Raw genomic sequence first — 19536 nt, forward strand, 5'->3', positions numbered from 1 at the left:
AATAAGGAAGAACAGAGGCAGATGGGGGGCAGGAAAGGAGGAAGATGGTATAGTTGGATGTCATATGGATGCCTTTAAAAAAAAAAAAAAAGGTATAAAAAGAGGTCAAAGACACAAAATGCACCATAAGTGAAGCTCAGTTAGCACAGAGAGCCCAGAGGACTTTGATGCGGGGGTTAAGCATCCATATGGATATGCAGGGGCACGTTTGCTGTAATGTGTTTGACATGTGCTGGGCACACAGAGTAGCAGTGCGCCTCACGCCACGGCGCTGGAGCAGCCTGCTGCACGCCCCCCTCAACCAGCCCTTCGTAGGTGGACACCATTCAGTCCACAGCAGTCTCCCCGAGTCTCTGTCTCTGTGTCTCCGTCTCCAAGGACACCAGATCGCAACCGCTCCTCGTTTATATAAATCGACCTCTTTCGTTTCTTTGCTACTCACCATCCGAGCGGCGGCGTGATCTGTCCCACTCCTCCGGGAGAGAGGGAGTAGAAGTTGGCCATGTCTGGTCCGGGGTGTTGCCGTGGCATTCCTGTTCCAAATCCCAGAACAGAGATGCAAATCCATTAGATAAATCATTGAGAACGCAGCCCTATTTCTTGCGGGGTCCCCGCTGCATACAGAGAAGGATGACACGCCAGCTCGTCGCAGGGTGCTGTCTGAGTATTTGGGGGTCTGGTACCTTGCTTGTGGGCACCTCAGCAGTGCCCTGAAAGTGTCCTGGCACACCTTTAACCTTTGTCTGCAACAGGGGGCTTGAACCCAGAAATCTCTGCTGCTCAGCACTGCCCCCTACAGGTTGAGCTGCCACCTTCCCCAGGTGAAAACAGACCATCAAATAGACACATGCTGCACCCTCCTTTGGCGTTTGTGTGTTTTGATAGCAGGAACTTTGAATTGTGTTGCATAAGCATGTAAGAATATTGAAGAAATGTGCAGTTTCTGGCTTTACCCAACTGCTGTCGTTCCTGCTTTCTCACCAGGTCTCACAGCAGGACAGAGGGCTTGAACGCACCTCTTGACCTCACATTATCATCTAGTAAAAAAAGAAGGATCTTTTCTGCTTAGCTAGACATCTTTCAGTGTGGTTGCATGTCTTTAAGCTAGTTAGCCGAGGCATCATCTTTGTGACAGAGGCTGCATCTCCCCTTGAAAACAGGAGATTGACTCACACTACCTGTCAAGGGATCTTCAGGACTAAGCTCCCATATCTCCAACATGCCTGTTCCTTCTGGGTTTCAAGGTCAAAGAGTCCTTAGTATTATTGAGATTTAACCAAGAAAACTGGAGAATGATATTTCACAGCAGCGTTTCGACATTTAAAGTCTTCAGATATGAACAGCTAGGATATGTGTACATGTGTGCTGAAACACACAAAAAGAGGGCAAATGCCTCCAGATTAGCACCATGCTCTAATCCCTGCTGGAGCCAGACTTTTCTCCCTCTCTCTGGGCTGTGGTCTGAAGGGGCCTCCATCCCCAAGAGAAGCGAGGCAAGCAGGGGGCCGATATCTGCAAAGCCAGTGTTGCAACGCTGGAGTCATAGCGTGAATAGCACTACCCCCTGCCCACTAATCCACCACATAACACTCCTGAGGGCCCTCCTGAGGACAGAAGGAAAGGAGGCAAAGGGCGAGGGTTAGGAGGGAGGAGGAGGGAACCCCGGTGACCTTGTCACTCATGCCTAGAAGACGCCTTCTGTTCACGTGTTCTTACCGACAGTCAGGAAATCTCTACAGGTCCATATGGGGAAAACTCGCCGTAATTTTATTCATATTTGACTCTCTGTATTATCTTAAAAAAGGCCTTAAATAAGGCCTTCAGGTTTCACACACAAAGACACACACCCACTCTCGACCTTCCATCCTGCATTGCAGCCTGGCACAAATTAGAGCTCATAATGAGAAAATCCATGATTGTTTTTCATAATTAATGAGCAGATCAAAGTCTGAGCCCACTAAAGAAGAAACTGGTCGATATGGGGGTGGTGGTGGGTGTGTGTGTGTCTGTGGGGGGGACGACTTAAAGGGGCTGCAGCTTTACTCTGCTGGTACACCCTCACATGCATAAATATGCCTAGGGAAATCATTTGCAGCTAATTCTGGAATTAGATCACTTGGACATGGATCCAGTTGTGCTGCAAGAGCAAATATCAAATATAGCAACGCTTATTTTGTATAAGGTTAGGAAACGATAAAAGAAAATTAAAATGGCAACTATCTCAGCTTTAGCACTGGAAAACAGATTTCTGAAAATTAAATATGCGCCTTTGACAGCTCAGTAGGGACTGTATTTCATGTCAACAACGCTCCTTCCTGCTGCCGTAGGAAAAGATCTGCCTAAGAAGCGATGCATGATCCTCCCGACATATGTGGAGCACAGTTTCTTTAAACATCTCGCTACCTTCATCTCGCCGTGCTGCGTTCGTGGGCGCTCGGTTTTCAGATCGTTATTTATAACCGCTCCCTCAAAACCTCCCCGACTCATCACCGTCACCTACTTGCCGTCTGATCACCCCCACCCCCCCTCCTCCTCCTTTTCAACTGGCAGCCGCAGGAGAGGTGAGCCGGGAGAACAGAAAAGGTGCCGGAAAAACAAACCACGCAGCGAGCCCGCGTCTCTTCACGTCGCCGCAAAGCTGCCACAGTTTCCAGCTATGCGGAGCTCGTCCGAGCCGTGGAGGAGCTCTGCCTGATGTCGCCACCGAGAGGCGGAGAGGGCAGCCGAGCTCGCCGTGACGTCCCGCCGGCGCGTTCCAATCGAGACCATGCCGCGATCCCTTTTGAGTTTTGTGCGATCTTGGTTTTATCCCCTGGCGTTTTGGCGAGGTTTAAAAATAAAAACTTAAACGGTTGTGTTTCCATCCATTATGCTTGTAGCTGCCAAGCAGAACAGATATTGCGCGTCGTGCGACTGATCACATTAACAGATTTCCCTTTTTGTTATAACAGAAAAAGAATCTTGTTGTTGCACCATCAGTTATGGTCAGACTTGCCAGGCCATAAAAATTTAGACTTCCACAACACTTGTTCGCCTAAAAATGTTCTGGTTAGCTTGTCACAGTAGGAAAAGATTTTAGTTACGGGGGGAAATCACTTCTGATCTGTCGATGACGACAATAAAAGGCGAGAAGATGCTGAATATTCAACCAACTTTTAGTGAGACAGTTGTTGAGGCGAATGTTGACAGTATTGTCCTCTACCTTGTTTGTTGCTACCATCATGGGGGTGGTGACCAGAATGGGATCCCGGGGCGAAGTGCTCGTCACTGTACGTGATCAGGGGGGTGAGCGGGTGGACTGCGTGGGATGGCTGCACAACAGGAACCTTATTGGACTGTGGAAGAGAAATACAAGTAGGTTAAAGAAGAACATGAAAGAGTGGTGACATTTCCTGTTCGCATTGACAAAATTATTCTACGTGCACTGCGGCCCCTCGCCAACTAGCGCCGTTCAACTGGTACACCTCAAAGCGGCATACGCCTTTCCTCAAACTCTTCCCGTTTAGTCAGCTTTCCTTCACAAAAGAAAGCGGGAATACCTGTCAGAGATGCGTGAGATCGTTTGAGATGGCAGAAAGGGGGAGTGAGACACAAACTGGAGCCGGGGAGAATAGAAATTAACAAGCGATAGAGCACCGAGAGGGGAAGAGAAAAAGAGATTCGCGGGGTAGAGCTGCAGCAGAGGTCTTAGGCGGGAGATCAAAGGCAGTCATTAGCTGGTGAATAAGGGGAGTTCATTACAGAGCAAGAGCCGGGGGAAGGAGATATGAGGGATGGAGGGGGAGGAGAAGGGGGGGCCGGTCACGGAGGGAGAGCGCGAGTGAGACAGATGTCTGCAGCGGTACTTATTGCAGGGGTAATCACGTCAGCAGTGGCCTGGCCAAAGCCCCCCTGTCCCTGAATGAGTCAGAGGAAGCTGCCTCCCCTGAAAACTAAAATAGAATGAGCAAGCCCCCAAAAACCCGGGTACCCAACCCCCGGAGCCAAAAGCACTTACATGCTTCAGCTGCACGCAACACATGGTAATGCTTAGCCACGCTAAATCTGCTAGCCACAATCTGAGCCTGAACTGAACTGGAGTCACTGTATCACCTCAGCAGGAAATATCACGGACACATCAGAACCGGTGAAGAAACCTTTCCTACCAAATCGTGACCGTAAGCATCGAATAGGGCAGCTTCGCATTAGAGGGTCTCTTATGAGATTCTGACAATCCTCTAAATTAAGAATGCACATGAGTATCAGACCAAATAAGCTGGAGTTTATCAGTTTTCAGATGCTAGTCCTTGTGAGCTGTAGACCAAGGTGACATTCCTCCAGTACAGAGTGTGATTGATGCCCCCCCCTCCTCGACCACACACACACACACACACAGACACACACACACACACACGCATGCATGCATACACATGAAAACTCTTGGACTCAAAGGTGGTGGAATGTCTACATTTCCTTGACCCTCTCACAGACTGGCACCGGGCTCAATTTAAGGCCGACCGCCCCACCCCGCCACCCCAGCCTCTGAGAACGACCCGACTGAGAACACTGAGAACAGTATGTGCACTTCACAGTATGCGCCTCAGATTTAAAAAAAAGGTCTCGCTATCCTCGACCGTATGATGCATCATCTGCATCACTCTTATCGGACCAGGAATCTTCTCTCCCAGGGCTTTTCGAGTCTCCCTCGATCACAAGTATTTAGCCTAGGTGAATCCACACGACACCTGCCTGAATAAACAAAGAGGGCCAAAATCCTTCTCAAAAAAGGAGGATTAATCTGGGCTGGAGCGACTTTTCACATGAGTTCAGGTGAGTTCTCTAACTGTGGTCGGCAAGAGTCAAAGGTGCTGGGATAATCTGCTAGGGTGGGAGTGTCTCAACTCATTCCACAAAGGGGAGGCCCTATTAAAAAGGGCCGCTAACCCTAATGAGGGACTAACTAGGACTAGGGAGTCTGTGACATGCCTACACCAGGGGCTAAATTATAGCATTCTCACCCATATTACTTTACGCCTCTCCACTCCCATTTGTTATCCCGACGGAATGAGATAAGAGCCTGAGGGATTATCATTTTAGCTGCATTCCCCCCTTCAAACTTGTAGCTGAAAGATCACAAAGAAAAAGTAAGTTGGAAACAAAAGTCTCTCACACTGCACACTGTGACCCAGCAAAATAACGGCAAAAATGCGATGGAAGAGAGCTCTGTGTGCTTTTCCCAGTTCCAGCTGTCAAATCCCATTTCTCTCAACTTCTTAATAGACTGCATCCAATGTGGCAAAATCCTCCAAGGAAAAACCTCTGTGACCAATGTACAATTTATGGCTAAACTAAGGTGCATATTTGCATAAACTGTTTGCCATACAGTAGCTTCCCGTGGTTTACTTTCTGAATGAAGGACAGGCACCTTTTAAAATTTTCATCTCTCTCACACACTCACACTCACACACACACACATACACACACACACACACACACACAGCTTTCACACTATATCATGGTTAAATGAAAACCTTTTGGACAGAAATTACATTTGCTACACACCAAAAGCCATCGCGGAGCCACAATGTTTTAATTTTTCCCCAAAGAGCTCCACTTCAAAGCTCCGATTTTGGCAAATTCTCACACAAAAACTTCAGTACACTACCAATTTCCTGGAGGAAGTCGCGGAGACACCAAATGACCACAGCTGTGAAGGTTATGCCACGTCGCAGCAATTTGATCCCCCCTCATCCACCAAAGTCCCCAGCAGTTGGGACACTGTTGCCACGGATGGTGGCCATATTGGAGGTCCCCTTTTTTTGTATAGGAGAAATAATAGGCTTAAGATTTTTCTATTCATATTTCTCAGGGAGGGTGAAAGAGGAGAGGCAGCAAGGATTGAAAAGAAAACACTCCATTTGGAATTTCATATCCAGGCTTGGCCAGCCTTTCTAAAAGAACAACTCAGATGTGGTTTTAAGAGAAATACATTGTGCGGAACTGGAGTTGGCAGCGAGCCCTCAATGGAGGAGACACTCCAGTGTGTTGCAGCATGGGGAGCCAGTGACTTGGCGTGCCATCTGAAAATGGGGGCGGGGGAATGGAACTGGGATGTTTCATTTCTGTTTTTTTGTTTTGGTACTTCTTTTGCCTTTGTTCTCCGGGGGAGGATGTTAGTGACAGCTCACGGGTTTCTGGGAGCTTGTCTGGTTCCACCAACATCTTGTCATGGTTTCTGAGCATGGATTGCATGCGTTTGTACACATGTCTATGTGGTAGGTGCACTCACTATCCTTGCCATATTGCCCTTTAAGCATCCCCCTCTCTTTCCGTCCCCTCGCAGCACAGCTTTTGTGCTCCACTCAATTATACCACTTCTGCAGAGTGGAGTGGAAAAAAGGGAAAGCGGGAATTTTATAATAATCGCTTCCCACTTCTGTAATTTATATGCAATGAGGACTCTTCGTGCCTGCAGCTACAATCAAGTGTGTAGAAACCATGTGAGGTGTTTCACAAACAGCTGGGGAGATGGCAGCTAAAGTGGTGACTATGGATTCCCATGCTGTTAAATCTTCTCTAAAAGGCCTTTCTCACCCCCAAAACCAACCTCATCTTCTCATGTGATTTTCTGCACTCCGGAAGAAAAGGATTAGAAAATAAGGCCTGGGACAGAAGAGAACGCATTAGGCAAGAAACCAGTTCTGCGATTACAAAAACGAATCGAGAGTTAACCTTTAATTTCCAATAAAATTCTCTCTTTCCCTGTGGCTGCTGAAATTATTAACAATATTACGCTCCTAAAAGCAATAATTGCTATCCCTGTTTACTGTTTTCATCGACAATGTGATCAAAAAGTAGGCTAGATTAGGGACGGAAAGCCTCTATAAATCCAAAAGTAGTATGAAGTGAGGGTGTGCCAAAGGGTAAAATCCTACAGTCACCCGTAGACCAGGTGTTCACAATGGGGTGTGTTTGAGTGCAAGTTGTCCAACCTTTTGCCAACAAAAAGTTCGCAAACATTCTCTCATTGTGCCTCTACAGTACAGAAAAAAGGGGACTGTATTCCCCCCTCCCACCAAAACCAGAGAGACCAACCTGAGGAAGCTTAAATAAATAACCAATTACCATTTGTCGAGCTGGTTGAACCCCACCAGCTGTGAGGGGAGCGCTAAAAATGGAATGTTTTATGGGCAAGATGGACTATTGGCCAGGGGGCTTAATGTAACGAAACCCAATTAATGGAGAAGAAAGCTGGGCCGTCAGCAAGCGAAGGAGCGCCACGTGCCCCGGGTAACGAAACGAACAAGCGGAGCCAACTACAGGGACAGGAGTGGAGGAGGCTACGAATAACAGGAAAAGCCTACCCTGGGGAGAATTTTACATCTGTGAAGCCCTCATATCTCTCTCCCTTCCCCCCCATTTCTTCCATTTCAATCAGAAATAGTGTGTGTTAATCAGAGAGCCAAAGTTGTAGAAAGCAAGTGACACCGAGGGCAAAGGCTAACTGATATGAAAAGACACAATGATGTATAAGAGGATCTAACACCCCCCCCAAAAAATGGCTTTGGTAAACCTGAAAAAAATATCTGACATATACGTTAACGAATTAATCATTATAGTAATGAGCTGCAGAACTGGTTTAACTCTTCTCCAAACCAGTTCCATTCCAATGCCATAGTGTGCACACACACAACTACTCACACCACAATGTGGTGACATCGATTAGCAATCAGACTGCAGTCGCCGTGAACTTAATACAATCTATAGAGAGCTATAACAGATGACTCTCTTCTCTTACAGTACCACACACTGAGCAGTAAGCACAAGCGAATAGGGCCGAGTGGATTACCCATCATCCCGGTTTTGGCATGAAAAGCATGTGCTCCAAGCAAACCAATTAGGCTAGCTAGCTCTCTAACATTCTGAACATGCGGCAAAAGATAATTTGTGCAAAGATATGCCTCTCCCAGGCGAATGTACATTGTCGGCTCTTGAAAGGGTTCAACCTATAATTTCTAGGTGTCACAAAGCCATTTTAAAAAGAAACTATGGATCATTAGAAATGATTAAGTTCTTTGATAGGAGAGTGTTGAGTGTTACTCTTTAGCTTATGTGAGTCTGAGCCCGAGATGATAAAGAGCAAAGCAAGGAAGTCAACAGGGACCACTAATCATCTAACTTCACTGACATGTCACAGCGTATTGTGGAAAATGAAATAAACACACTTGATACTTGACTGCAATATAAAAACCTGCTTCATTTGCTTTTCATTGGATTTATTCAAATCAGTACTATTAAACTGAAACAATTTTCCGAAGCCCGAGCTTAAATCCGCGTCGGCACAGGTGTAAATCCTGAAACATTTGTGTCACATGAGGGATGCCGACGTCTTCGGGCTACCCAAGACGAGTGAAAGACTCTTCCACTGCTGTGTTCTTAGAGTGTGTGGAGGTGGAGGCGCTGTGGGGGCGGGGCCACAGCTCTGGCAGAGCCCTGGGCAAACTACAGGATGTTCACCTTGCGGCAGGGCACAGGGCTCATTATCACAGCAGGACCTGGTCACATCAAAGGACTGAGCAAAGGGCAAACATTCTGCTGAAGTGCCACTGTCAGCAGGCCTGCGAGCACACCCGCAAACACATGCACAAAAGGCAGCCTGCAAACTCACTCTTGGGCACCCATCCACAAAGACTCAACCTTTCTGTAGCACCGCTTCCTTCGAACCGACTGAGACATGTTGGCGCAACAGAGACATGAAAGAGCCACCTGGTTTAGATCTACACTGTTACAGTGTCTAACTGTATCAACATGGGAGCCGCAGCTGTGACTAGTCTTCACTTTCCTGATCTGTGCATCTGCAAAATAACAAATAAACGCAGCACAAGCCAAGTTTGCGTGGCCGCAGCACAATGGCAGAAATGTTGAGGAAAGGTGGAGAAATGCAGCCAGAATGGAGAGAAAAGTGCTGATGAGTCGCCTCATGCTGGAGCTTCGTATATCCGTTGAACAAGAGCGGATTTGCCTGCGACACCTAGATAGTGTTTCCCCCTCTCAGCTTTCGCCCAGGTATTCTGGGCATGAATGGCTGTCAGTTTGGATTTGGAAGCTCAGCGTTGAGGGGGAAAATAGAGTCTGGTGGGGGTCTTTGTGTGTCTCTACCTGTGGAGATGAGCGCTAGACACAGCAAAACGGCTTCAATGCTACGCTTCGCGTGGCATCTACAGGCAGGGAGGGGTTAATATCAGAATTCCCAAGCTAGCTCGAGAGCGCTGGACATCAACGTGGTGCGCCGGCACTGCCGCGCTTGCCGGTATTTCCAGTGGCACGCACCAGGAATATGTGGATGGGGAGGTGATCTGAATGAGAGCTGCTTCTGCTTGAGCTGGGGAGAGTACTGACCTAGTTTTCCTTCTGTATTTCACTCAGACAGACTCACACCCACAAACAGAATGTATAAGAACGGGGGGGGGGGGGGGAAGGGGGTGCCAAGGGGTTCGCGAATCAGACGACAGTGTGCAACAAAGAAGAGAAGAATTCGCTATAAAATATCCTGCTAAATGTCTCACGGCCGACTTAACATATAGGTGGTGTAATGTTTTGAAAAGGAAGGGATGCAAAGGTCACGTTGCCTCAGGTGACATGACACCTGTGTCCTGGCCTTGATCTGACCCCCCTCCCCCCCGAGTCACATGATTGATGTTTTTCTACATCAAAGGACACGCAGATTCACCTCATTCCGAAAATAAGCGGCTCAAATAATCAGACAAGCGCCCAGACAAAGCTGCATTTGATATCAGGTTGCAAATTAGATTCACCATTTTTGGGTGGCGTGCACAATGACACAAGGTTCGCGCAACAGAAGCAGACGAGACATTCATGGTCGTGGATCACATCGCGAACAGTTCAGCCCATGAATGGCCAACAATGCCAGAAGCCCGCTGGTTGGGTGTGATTCCACATATTAAGGGATTAACTGGTAAAGACTACCCACAACTGCCTTTCAGTGTGGAATTACTCATTAATGAAACCGCACATTTTAGGGCTCCGTTCGAGGTAGGCGCACACGCCCCTGTTAGGGTCTGAATGAAAAGCACAAAGCTATTCAAATCTGATCCCCCCTCCAAACAAATGGCTTTTCTTCCATCCCCGCAGATGCAGGGAACACTTCAAGAACCTCTCCAAGGATCAGAACGGTCACATGAAAACTCTGCCCTGTCAATTAGCTTTGTGCCAGGGTTTTGTGAGCTTTATTACAAACAAAACAATGACCACGTATAACATGGCAAAGTACAACACCTACTTATCCCTTGATACCTCTAAAGAAATGGTAATAGTGAGCTGCAGCAGCACAAAAGGGACTCCTTAAGCTCAGGGCATATGGTTACAGCAACATTATAGGGTCCATTCATGCACCTGAGGCCGCTAATCTGAACGCTAAGACATATTTTGTGAGCAACGTGGCTGTAATTTGGCTCCTAGTACATTTATTCGTAGATGACAGCACAAGAGGGACTCGGCTCCCAAAATGTAAACGCTATGATGTCAGAATTGAATACTCAATTTTCTCGATGACCAAATATGCTCAAAACAGACTGGAAAATATAGGTTAGCATGACTTTGGTTTACAGGGCATTGCTCGTCGCCATTGGTAGAACCAGCAGTGTATATCTCCAATGTGGGCGCGGAGGGCCCTTTCACCATCTCCGGTACCTTTCATCTCAAAGGACGGGGATATAGTGGGGGTGGATTGATTTGATGTTTTGATGCATTGTTTGATGATGGGCAGCACAAAGTGGAGAAGGCCTCTGTGATGTGTCTCCATTGGGGGACATGAAAAGAGTCACCTGGCCCCAGAGCCAGGGGTGAGTGCTGCCGGTGGATTTGAGGGCTCCCGCCGAGCCGGACGGTGGCTCCATTGATGCCACATAATCCATTCAGCGTGACCTTTATATTTTTAAAGTCAGCTACACCTTCCCAACTCCGTGTTTGATTAAATCTATGGTGGATGTGAAAGGCGGTGATCAGCTACTTTCCATTACCGTGGGATGGCATGTCTAATTAATTCATGGTTTCAGGCACACAGGCAAAATAACCAAACAGTCCAACGATCAAAAGAAACATTGAGGGCAAGGAGAACTCATCAGATGAACAAACACACTCTTACTAGATATCTTTGTGGGTTTCATCACCCTACATCAAGTGACTGCTGAAGAAGTAACAGCCTTGTTCCCATCCCTGTGACATCAGCACAGATAGAGCACAGGGGGAGAATCAAATCCCGGGCAGCTGTATTGCTGTCCTGCCCTCTGTCCAACCAACGATTAATGGATTAGAACCCCCCCAAAAAAATCATAGACTTAAAATAGAACTAACACAAGAAAATAATCTCATAAAATATGCCAGGTGGCATTAGTTATGAACATCAAGCTCCCACCATGGTCTTGATTTGCCTAAAAAAGAAGCAAACATAATTGGGGTAAATCTCACTACGCTACATAAAAAAAATGCGGGGCGAAAACTGTTCCATTGCAGTGTGTTAAGACACTGACAGAGCTGCACAGATTAGACAAAGTGTAGCAGCTGGGAAAGAGCCGCGTTCGGCTCTGCTGTTTTCCCTCAGTGACTTGGAGCCACCAAGTTATTCTCCAGCCATAGTAAATTGGGCGCCCGGGGTTGGAGCATTGCCCAAGCTTGCATTTTGAAACCAAATGTGAAGGGCACGAGGCACAGAGATATGACATAGGAGGGGGAGGACAGGCAGCCGACGGCCGGGGAGGACAGGAGGCTTATTGGAGGCGAGGTTTCCAACATCTTTGCAACGCTAAAATATGACCCTGCTCGTTAGCGTGCTAACTAGCATGGTGCATGGTGATCAGCGCCCATTCCTATAGTTCTTTCTATCTACCTTGTCGTAAATATGGCTACATCTGCAAGTGTAATTACACCATTGTACCCTCATTTTCTGCTCTGCTGGACAGCAGACGGCTTTTCAGCACCTCTCCCCTCCTTCCCCTCAAGTGTCCTCGCCTGCTCCTGGCTACTCCTTTGCTGGAGAGGCCGGTGTGTCTCACAGATTACAGAGCTCTGGTCGCTCAGGTAACAAGAGTCACTAATCTGGCTGGGGTTGAATTACACATAATTGCCTCGGCACCATGATTGATTTCAGCCCTCGAAAGGAAAAGACGACATCCCCCACCCCCTCCAAAAGAACCCCCCCCCCCCTCCTCGTTCCCCCCTGCCTCTTTCCAGCGTTCACGAGCGTCAGCCAAGACTCTCCATCTAGTAGGAGGCAGGAGGCTTTGAAGAGATCAAAGCCAAGGCCGGGAGCAGTTGCGCGCCCTGGGAATACGGGAGAGAGGCTTTCTGCTCCTCAGTCCTATTTTCTAGCGTCATGTCGGATTGCAGCTGTATTGCATTTCGCCAGTTTTCTTAATGCTCTTGGTTTTGACTTTGACATCAGTGATCCCCCTTGGTTTCTTCAAAAACAACTGGGGAGAAGTGTGTGTGTGTGTGGGGGGGGGGGGGGGGGGTGAAAGAGAGGAATAAGGCAAGCGAGGAAAAGAAAAGAGAAGGGGTAAAAAGATCTATAGACTGATTTTTATTTTCACAACTCTATAATTGGCCAGTTCAAAAGAAAAGGGGGAAAGAATGTAGCATTTGTTTTCAATTCCGCAGCCAGTATGAAAGGAGCGACAAACTTTTATGGGTTTCCCAAAAATTAAAGACAGGCTTTTTTTTTCACAGTCAAAGAACAGGGTGTTTTTTATAGCCAAGACCACACAAAATGAACTGATGGCACAGCCCCCCTCCCCCCTCTGTCCTCCCACAGAAAGCATAACGCTGCGACGCAAACCCCTGCACGTGTGCGAATGCGCGAAATAAAATAAAAACAGCGCAGCGTGTGTTGGAAGTTGTCAGGCAAGGAGATAACAGCTTGATGCTTAGTGCAAAAACAAAAACACATACAAAGGAAAGAGGGGAGAGGAGCGCGCGCGCTGTAGCCATCGTTTCATTTACCAGCTCAGCTAATAAAGCCTGGTGGGGAGAAGGCACCCTTTGTACTGTAACTACGCAGGCCCTATACCAACCTCCTACACCGGGGACCATTAATATTTCAGCACTTTCAGATACACATTACTTGTAAGGCTTTTTAACACTCACACCCACGGTGACAGAAAGAAATAATGAGCTTCTGAAAAATATGAAACAGCAAAGGGGGGAGGGGGGGGGGGGGGCAAAGACTGACCAACATTATACAGAGCTGCTATTGATCATGGCTCCGGACAAAGTGAGCGCTGTTTGAGCTTCTCTGAAGTCCTGACACAGCCGGCATGATTTGCACCCATGTTTCACTCCTGCGCTCCTATTGTTCCCTTTCCTGTAGTATACTGGCCGAACACTGCTCCCCTCTATACGCGCCAGTTAGCCACCAGGATGAAGTCAATAAAGCTCCTCATGATTTTACTTGTTTTACGACTCGCAGACAACAATAAGTCAGTGTTATCAGCTCCAAGGCAGCGCTGATGAAAAGACTGGCCTGAAAATCCAAATTAAACTTCTACTTAAAAGCACTTATTACCTATAGAATGACTGCAAAGCAGGATCTGAAGATTCATTTCAAATGCAGAACTCCAGCTGAATGTTTCCACCCACCAGCCTATTTAACTGTGTGCAGTCATAACATCATAAACAGTTTGCTGGTTTAAAAAAAAAAAAAAAGCTCCACTCATGCACACATGCCACCCTCTATTCTCCATTTCTGATCCACCCTTGCAGGAAGTCCACACCCAGTCAGTTCAAAGCAAAAATTGGGCTTAAGGGACAACCTTGGCGAGGCCCTCAACTGACCCCTGGAGATCAGGGGCGGGCTGCTGGTGAAGAGTGAAGTCCTCTGAGCAGGTGTTGTGGGATTCAGCAGCAATCTGTACAGGGAGGCCTGGCTGGCTGGCTGGCTGGCTGGCTGGCTGGCTGGCTGGCTGGCTGGCTGGCTGGCTGGCTGGATGGCTGGATGGCTGGCTCCAGGCGGCACAAGTAATACTGGTTAGGCTTCATCCAGTTCAGTGGGAGGAAGGGGAATGAAGAAAGTGCCATCAACTATTCACTTTGAGGAGCAAAGCGCGCTCAAAATAAACATCATCTGGGGCTGATGTGTGACAGTACATGGTGCATGACTATGTCACTTCAGAGAAACTCAATTTGTGCACATGAGTCCAATGATTAATTGTCATATCTCATCTGTTTTGAGGTCATAACATGGGTTTATGTCGGCTTTACTGAATTACAATGCTGACACGTGTATAGCAGGGCCAGTACTGGGATAAGTCCATTGCACAACAGATGTAGTTTAATACTACATTAGTGATTTTATTGTGGATTTTGCTCCTTAATGAAGTGCCAGGTACTCCAAGTAATCACACATTTGTGTCAAACATCAGTTGAAAACAGAAAAAGAACTCTCTTCTTCCACTTTAACCATCAGAAGAAGTCAATTCAACCAAAATGTCTCCATCCCAGCAGACAATTACTTCACTGTGCTCCATTTGCCAAGATGAACCCCAGAGATAAGGCAACTGCAAGCACATGGTGTCATTAGAGCCGTGCATATGGAATCAATGTGTCAACCAGCATCACCAGGCAGCGTTAATGGCCATGTTTATAGAACACCGCAACCCAGCGGCACTACAAAGAGCCTGTGACGAGCGTCACGTGTCTCTTTTGTCCGAGGTTTCCATCGGTGTCCTTCATGCACGTGCACACATTTAACTCCGGCATCAAACGCAAGACGCCTCTTTGATATGCAGGTTACCGGATTGAAGAAAATGATGGTATATATTTATATGATTAGTATATATGTATATATATGTAGCACCTTCAATGATGCAATTATATTTATGTCTCTGTTACTTTCATTCATATGGAAGCAAGATTGAGCCGGAATTATGATGCTGTTACTGAAGGGACGAACCCTGATTTCTACAGCAAATGTGCAGCATCTACATCCGAAAGAGAGACATTAAGTGGAGAAAAATCCACACCGAGTCCCATAAGCTGCCATCTACAACATTATGTGTGGACACATAGGGTTGCTGGTAAATTTAGTGTTCTCTTTAACAAGGATCTTCCACGGTAGCACTGGGGGCATGAGCTCAGGACACACATGGCACTGAGGGACACCAGAGCGGTCCCACCAAATCCCGTTAGGTAAGCCTGGGTTAGTGATTCCACGCTGCGAGACACTGGCTAGCAGATCCGTCACGTTCCCACTACATCAAAGCAGAGTACAGCGCTGCACTCCCTCCCCCTTCCTTGCCATGAGGATCTGCAATTGAGGGTCCAGAGGGGGGAGAGGAAAAAAAAGGGAGTGCGAAGCAAAGGAGAAGGCGCACTCTTGCCCCACTAGCACAGCAGCAGCATAGCTCAAAAAAAAAAAGATCAGCGATTATCCATCCCACTCCTCGGGGAGCACATGAGACAGTTCTAATGCAGCTGGAGCTCACCAGCACATCCTTACAGTCAGGTGAGGAACCTTGTGCTGTATCGCTGCCGTCTGCTACGTGCCATACAAGGCTCTCAGAGGAGAATGCAAAAGGCTGGGATTTAAAGATCCTCGCCGGAGTTTACCAAGCTCCAGCATTTAAGACGGGACCAAAAAAACAAAGAAAAGAAATGTAAGTTTAAATGTATTCCTCCACACGTCATAAGGCAATTTAAATTTATGGGTCGTGCTCAGAAAAATAACGGAATCGCACATCAAACAAAAATACAAATAATGTGACCCTTTTATAACTTAAAAAAAAACAATAACAAACATCCCTGTGTTACATCCAATTATTCTGATTCGGTTTCAAGTTCCTCCTCTGTTTTTACATAACTAGCTTACGTATGTGCGTGTCGTTTTACATAACATTAGGTAATTCAGGCACCAGCAGGGAGCACTATGTACATTAAACACAGCGCTTCGTCCAGATCTACATTCTCAACCAGAGAGTCTGTATATACACTTCCTAAATACAGCTATAGGTTTTCATAAACATCGGTTTCGGCATAAAACAACACCGGGTCTTTCAAGTGTCCCACTTTGTTTTAAATCCACAGTGCAACTGAACACCACCGTGCACCCTGGCAGCGAAACCACAACTCCTGCAGCTGATGCAGCTCGTAAAAGCTAGAAACCCTAAAAATCTGCTGATAATCAGTTACTCCCAACAGCTCCATCATGACCCGGCCGCATGTGCAGGAATGTCATGGTCAATGGATATCAATCTAAACTACGGGGATTGGGGGCGGTAGCGGGGCCGGGATGGAAGAGAATAAAAGAGGGAATGCGCCTTTGATCTGATTGAAAACCGATCCCAGGCCTGCAGATACTGTGGCTGCGGTGGCCAGCAGCGCAGGCAGCAGGCAGACATCAGTCAGAGCCAGAGGACGTGCGTTCCGCCACCCTTTCGCCGAGTCTGGCCCCTTCTGATTGGCTAAATGAGACAAAGGTATAAAAAATGGCGATTGAAGATGGGGAGAAGGGGGTGAATTTGGAAGTTGAAAGTAGCCGTGGCAGACGAATCGAAAGAGTGACTTTAATTCTAATTCATCTGTAGCGAGGGGTAATTTCCTTTCATACAGTTAGCCGGTCTCCATACTTGTGTGAGGCATATTCCATTCAAAATGTTTTCCCTGCAATGTCGAAGGGACGTTCCCTCTCGTGCAGCACATGCACTCATATCTGCGTCCAAACAGCCGATTCTCTTAATAACACAAAACTCACATTTTACAACTTTCCTGAAGGAAAAAAAAAAAAAAGCCCACATGTGCTTCAGAAGCACAACAGCCAGAGCGGCTGGTTCCCCTGCACCATGTGTGAGTGTTTCCTGTACGGAGGAACCAAACCAAACCCAGACCGAGGCTGGTCGTCTCCACGAGTGTTAGACAGAGACATGGACAAAACAGGATTAGGGTGGACAGCTGCTGGTGTGCCCCGCGTTTTATGTCTGTCTTGAGAGGAGAAATTTGCAAACGGGACAGACACAGGAAGCCGCCATGCAGGGACCTGCAGCTGGCCTGAAATTAATACCGTTAGAGGGGCAAAATGTGCAGCAGCCTGTGCCGCCCCTGGATGGTACAACAAACTCCTCTGCAGGGCAGCCGCAGAGACCCGGTGCTGCCTTCAGGCCTCCTGTCATGCACGGCTAATTAGGGGGGGGCTTACGTTGGTCATGTAGACATACCGCGCTTAAGATTTAGACAAGATGAGAAATACTGTATATCTCACGCTAATCCTGAAAGTATGGCTGGCATTTGCCTTCCAGGGGGTCGCGCCCTGGACAGCGGGGACACTACACAACAACACAAACATCGCAGGGCTTACCTGAGAAATAAATGGAAGCACTGGGGACGCTATTGCGGCTCGTGCTTTGAACGAAGCGTTGATATGAAGGCTTCACGATACTTTTTATAATAAAAAACAAAATATGAAGCACTTAAATGTATCTGGCTAAGGCAGAAAGAGCTGTCAGCATAGCTGTTCTCAGGTTCTTCTTGCTAATAGCACCATTTTATATCCTATAACGCGATGAACTATATCGATGTTTACATTTAAAAAGAAAAAAAAAGCTGGTACTGACCGTTCTGGGCATGGGCGGTGAGAGGGAGCCGTTGTTCATGTAGGAAGCGTCCATGTTGCTCATCATGGAGTAGCTTGGGTAGCCTGAGTATGGATGGCCTTTACTGTACAAGTCTTGAAGTTTCCCTGATAAAAACAGATTTAAAATCAAAATTGGTCCCATTCAAGACTGAAAATCTTTGGAATTCTCACAAATGGGAGGGGGGGTCATTTAACATTCATCTGCCAGTAGATGTTACAGCAATAATGATCAGATGGTGCTGCCTGCCTGTGAGGATGCTATAATGATATCATTAGCCATCGCTTTGACCCGTGCCCCTTTTCGCCCCGACCTTTTGTTTGTGCCCTTTCTTCCCTTCTTGGAAAAGACGGCGGTATTATGCAGCGGAACAATGGAGCCTCTCTGTGCCAATTAGCACCAATTAGAAGAACATACAGACTGTGTCAAAACAGGCGATGTCCCAACTGTTCCTCTATGGCTTTGGCCCGATCGGGGGGGTTTATACAAGAGGCCTGAATGGAACGCCACTCGCCACTCAACTGGGAGCTGTGTAACAAGGCCTGGAGGGGTGGGGTGGGGAGTGTTTGTGGTACACAGACTGATGGCAACATGGACCCTCTTGTGAAGAAAGCCTGTGTTTGGGCTGACGGGGGTTCCATTCAAGAGTGAAAGGCGAACAAAGAGGAGCCACACTTCTCCTCAAAGCCATAACGATGACCTGGAGCAGCAGGGTCAGGCTACAAGAGCCATCGAGAGAAGGGAGCGCCCCACCACACCCCCACCCCCACCCTCCCCCCAGCAGGAAGCAACATGTTGCATGCAACACAGCAGATAAGAGGCTGGTGTATTCTGGAGAACCGGATTAAACAATAAACGCAGAATTACATTTTAGTTTCGGGTATAAAGCTGAGGACTGTGAATTTAGTTTGAAAAGTATTTCCAGCGTTTCAGTTCAGCTTCCAGGTTTTTCAGTTCCAGCAAACACCCTCATCTGTGAGGAAGGTAAAGGACGACTATACAAATGAAGGCAAGGCATGTTCCTACAAGACCTGGATCAGACACTATCAGTCTGAGTGGTGCAGAATCAGGATCTCTGATCAGACGGGGGCCAAATAGTGGAGCAGTGCCACTGATATATCCCCCATTTTTAAAAAGGCAAAGCTCCACAGTGTAGGCGCCAAAGGTTTTGAGGTGGCGCTCTCCATTCACTCACCCCTTTCCTCTAAACAATGGCATCATCCCAACCACCGCTCCAGCCTCCAGGTCGTGTCTGAAACTGTGGTGCACGCGCCCATTAATGTGCTTCCGCTGATAATAAATACAGCAGAGCAGTTCCAGATTTTGTTGCAAGAGCACCAATAACCTGAACAAAGCCTGCGGCACAAAGGCAGCAAGTAGCTTGACCTCCGATTGTTCCGAGTTTAACCCGGGGCAAAAGGTTTAAGTTGGAGCGATTTATTGAATGTATATGTACTCGTTGTCATCATTTGATGAGCTATGGCAGGAGGAAAGTGTCACTTACCATCTTCCTGATGGTCTCTGTGTTTTTCATGATATGAATCTGGTATTTGGGACTGCCTGACTCCCTGCAACACAAAATAAATTCAATTTTAAAAAAAAATCAACAAATGTGACGCTATTGATTAAGATTTTATATGTATGTGAACACACACACACGCATACACACACACACACACACACACACACACACACACACCTGCAGATGGGTGATGGAGCAGTCTGCATCAAAGCATCAAAGAAGCACTTAATTAAGCTCAGTGTCCTCAAGGATCTTATAAATTAACTTGTTTTCAATACCTTAGTTCCACTCTCATTTTCATGTCGACTAAATTCAACAGAACAAATGTGTGCTGTGAATTAAAAGCTGTGCTGCGATGCAAAATAAAGGCCTTGCATAAAAAGGAAAAACTGTGGAAAT

The 19536-nt window shown here is 47.1% G+C and overlaps 1 protein-coding gene across 8 annotated transcripts in view; it reads right to left on the reverse strand.

Annotated features, from left to right (window-relative positions):
* The window catches only part of lef1 (lymphoid enhancer-binding factor 1), a 34146-nt gene that overhangs the window by 12170 nt on the left and 2440 nt on the right, over positions 1-19536 (reverse strand). For all 8 annotated transcript variants that reach the window (XM_057036473.1, XM_057036471.1, XM_057036470.1 and 5 more), the window contains exons 2-5: positions 19120-19183; positions 17598-17722; positions 3203-3335; positions 443-533 (exon numbers count right to left, since the gene is read on the reverse strand). In XM_057036473.1, coding sequence (XP_056892453.1) covers positions 443-533; positions 3203-3335; positions 17598-17722; positions 19120-19183 — 413 coding nt within the window. The remainder of the gene's footprint in view (positions 1-442; positions 534-3202; positions 3336-17597; positions 17723-19119; positions 19184-19536) is intronic.

Source organism: Takifugu flavidus, chromosome 6 (genome assembly GCF_003711565.1).
Source record: "Takifugu flavidus isolate HTHZ2018 chromosome 6, ASM371156v2, whole genome shotgun sequence".
NCBI classification, from domain to species: domain Eukaryota; kingdom Metazoa; phylum Chordata; class Actinopteri; order Tetraodontiformes; family Tetraodontidae; genus Takifugu; species Takifugu flavidus.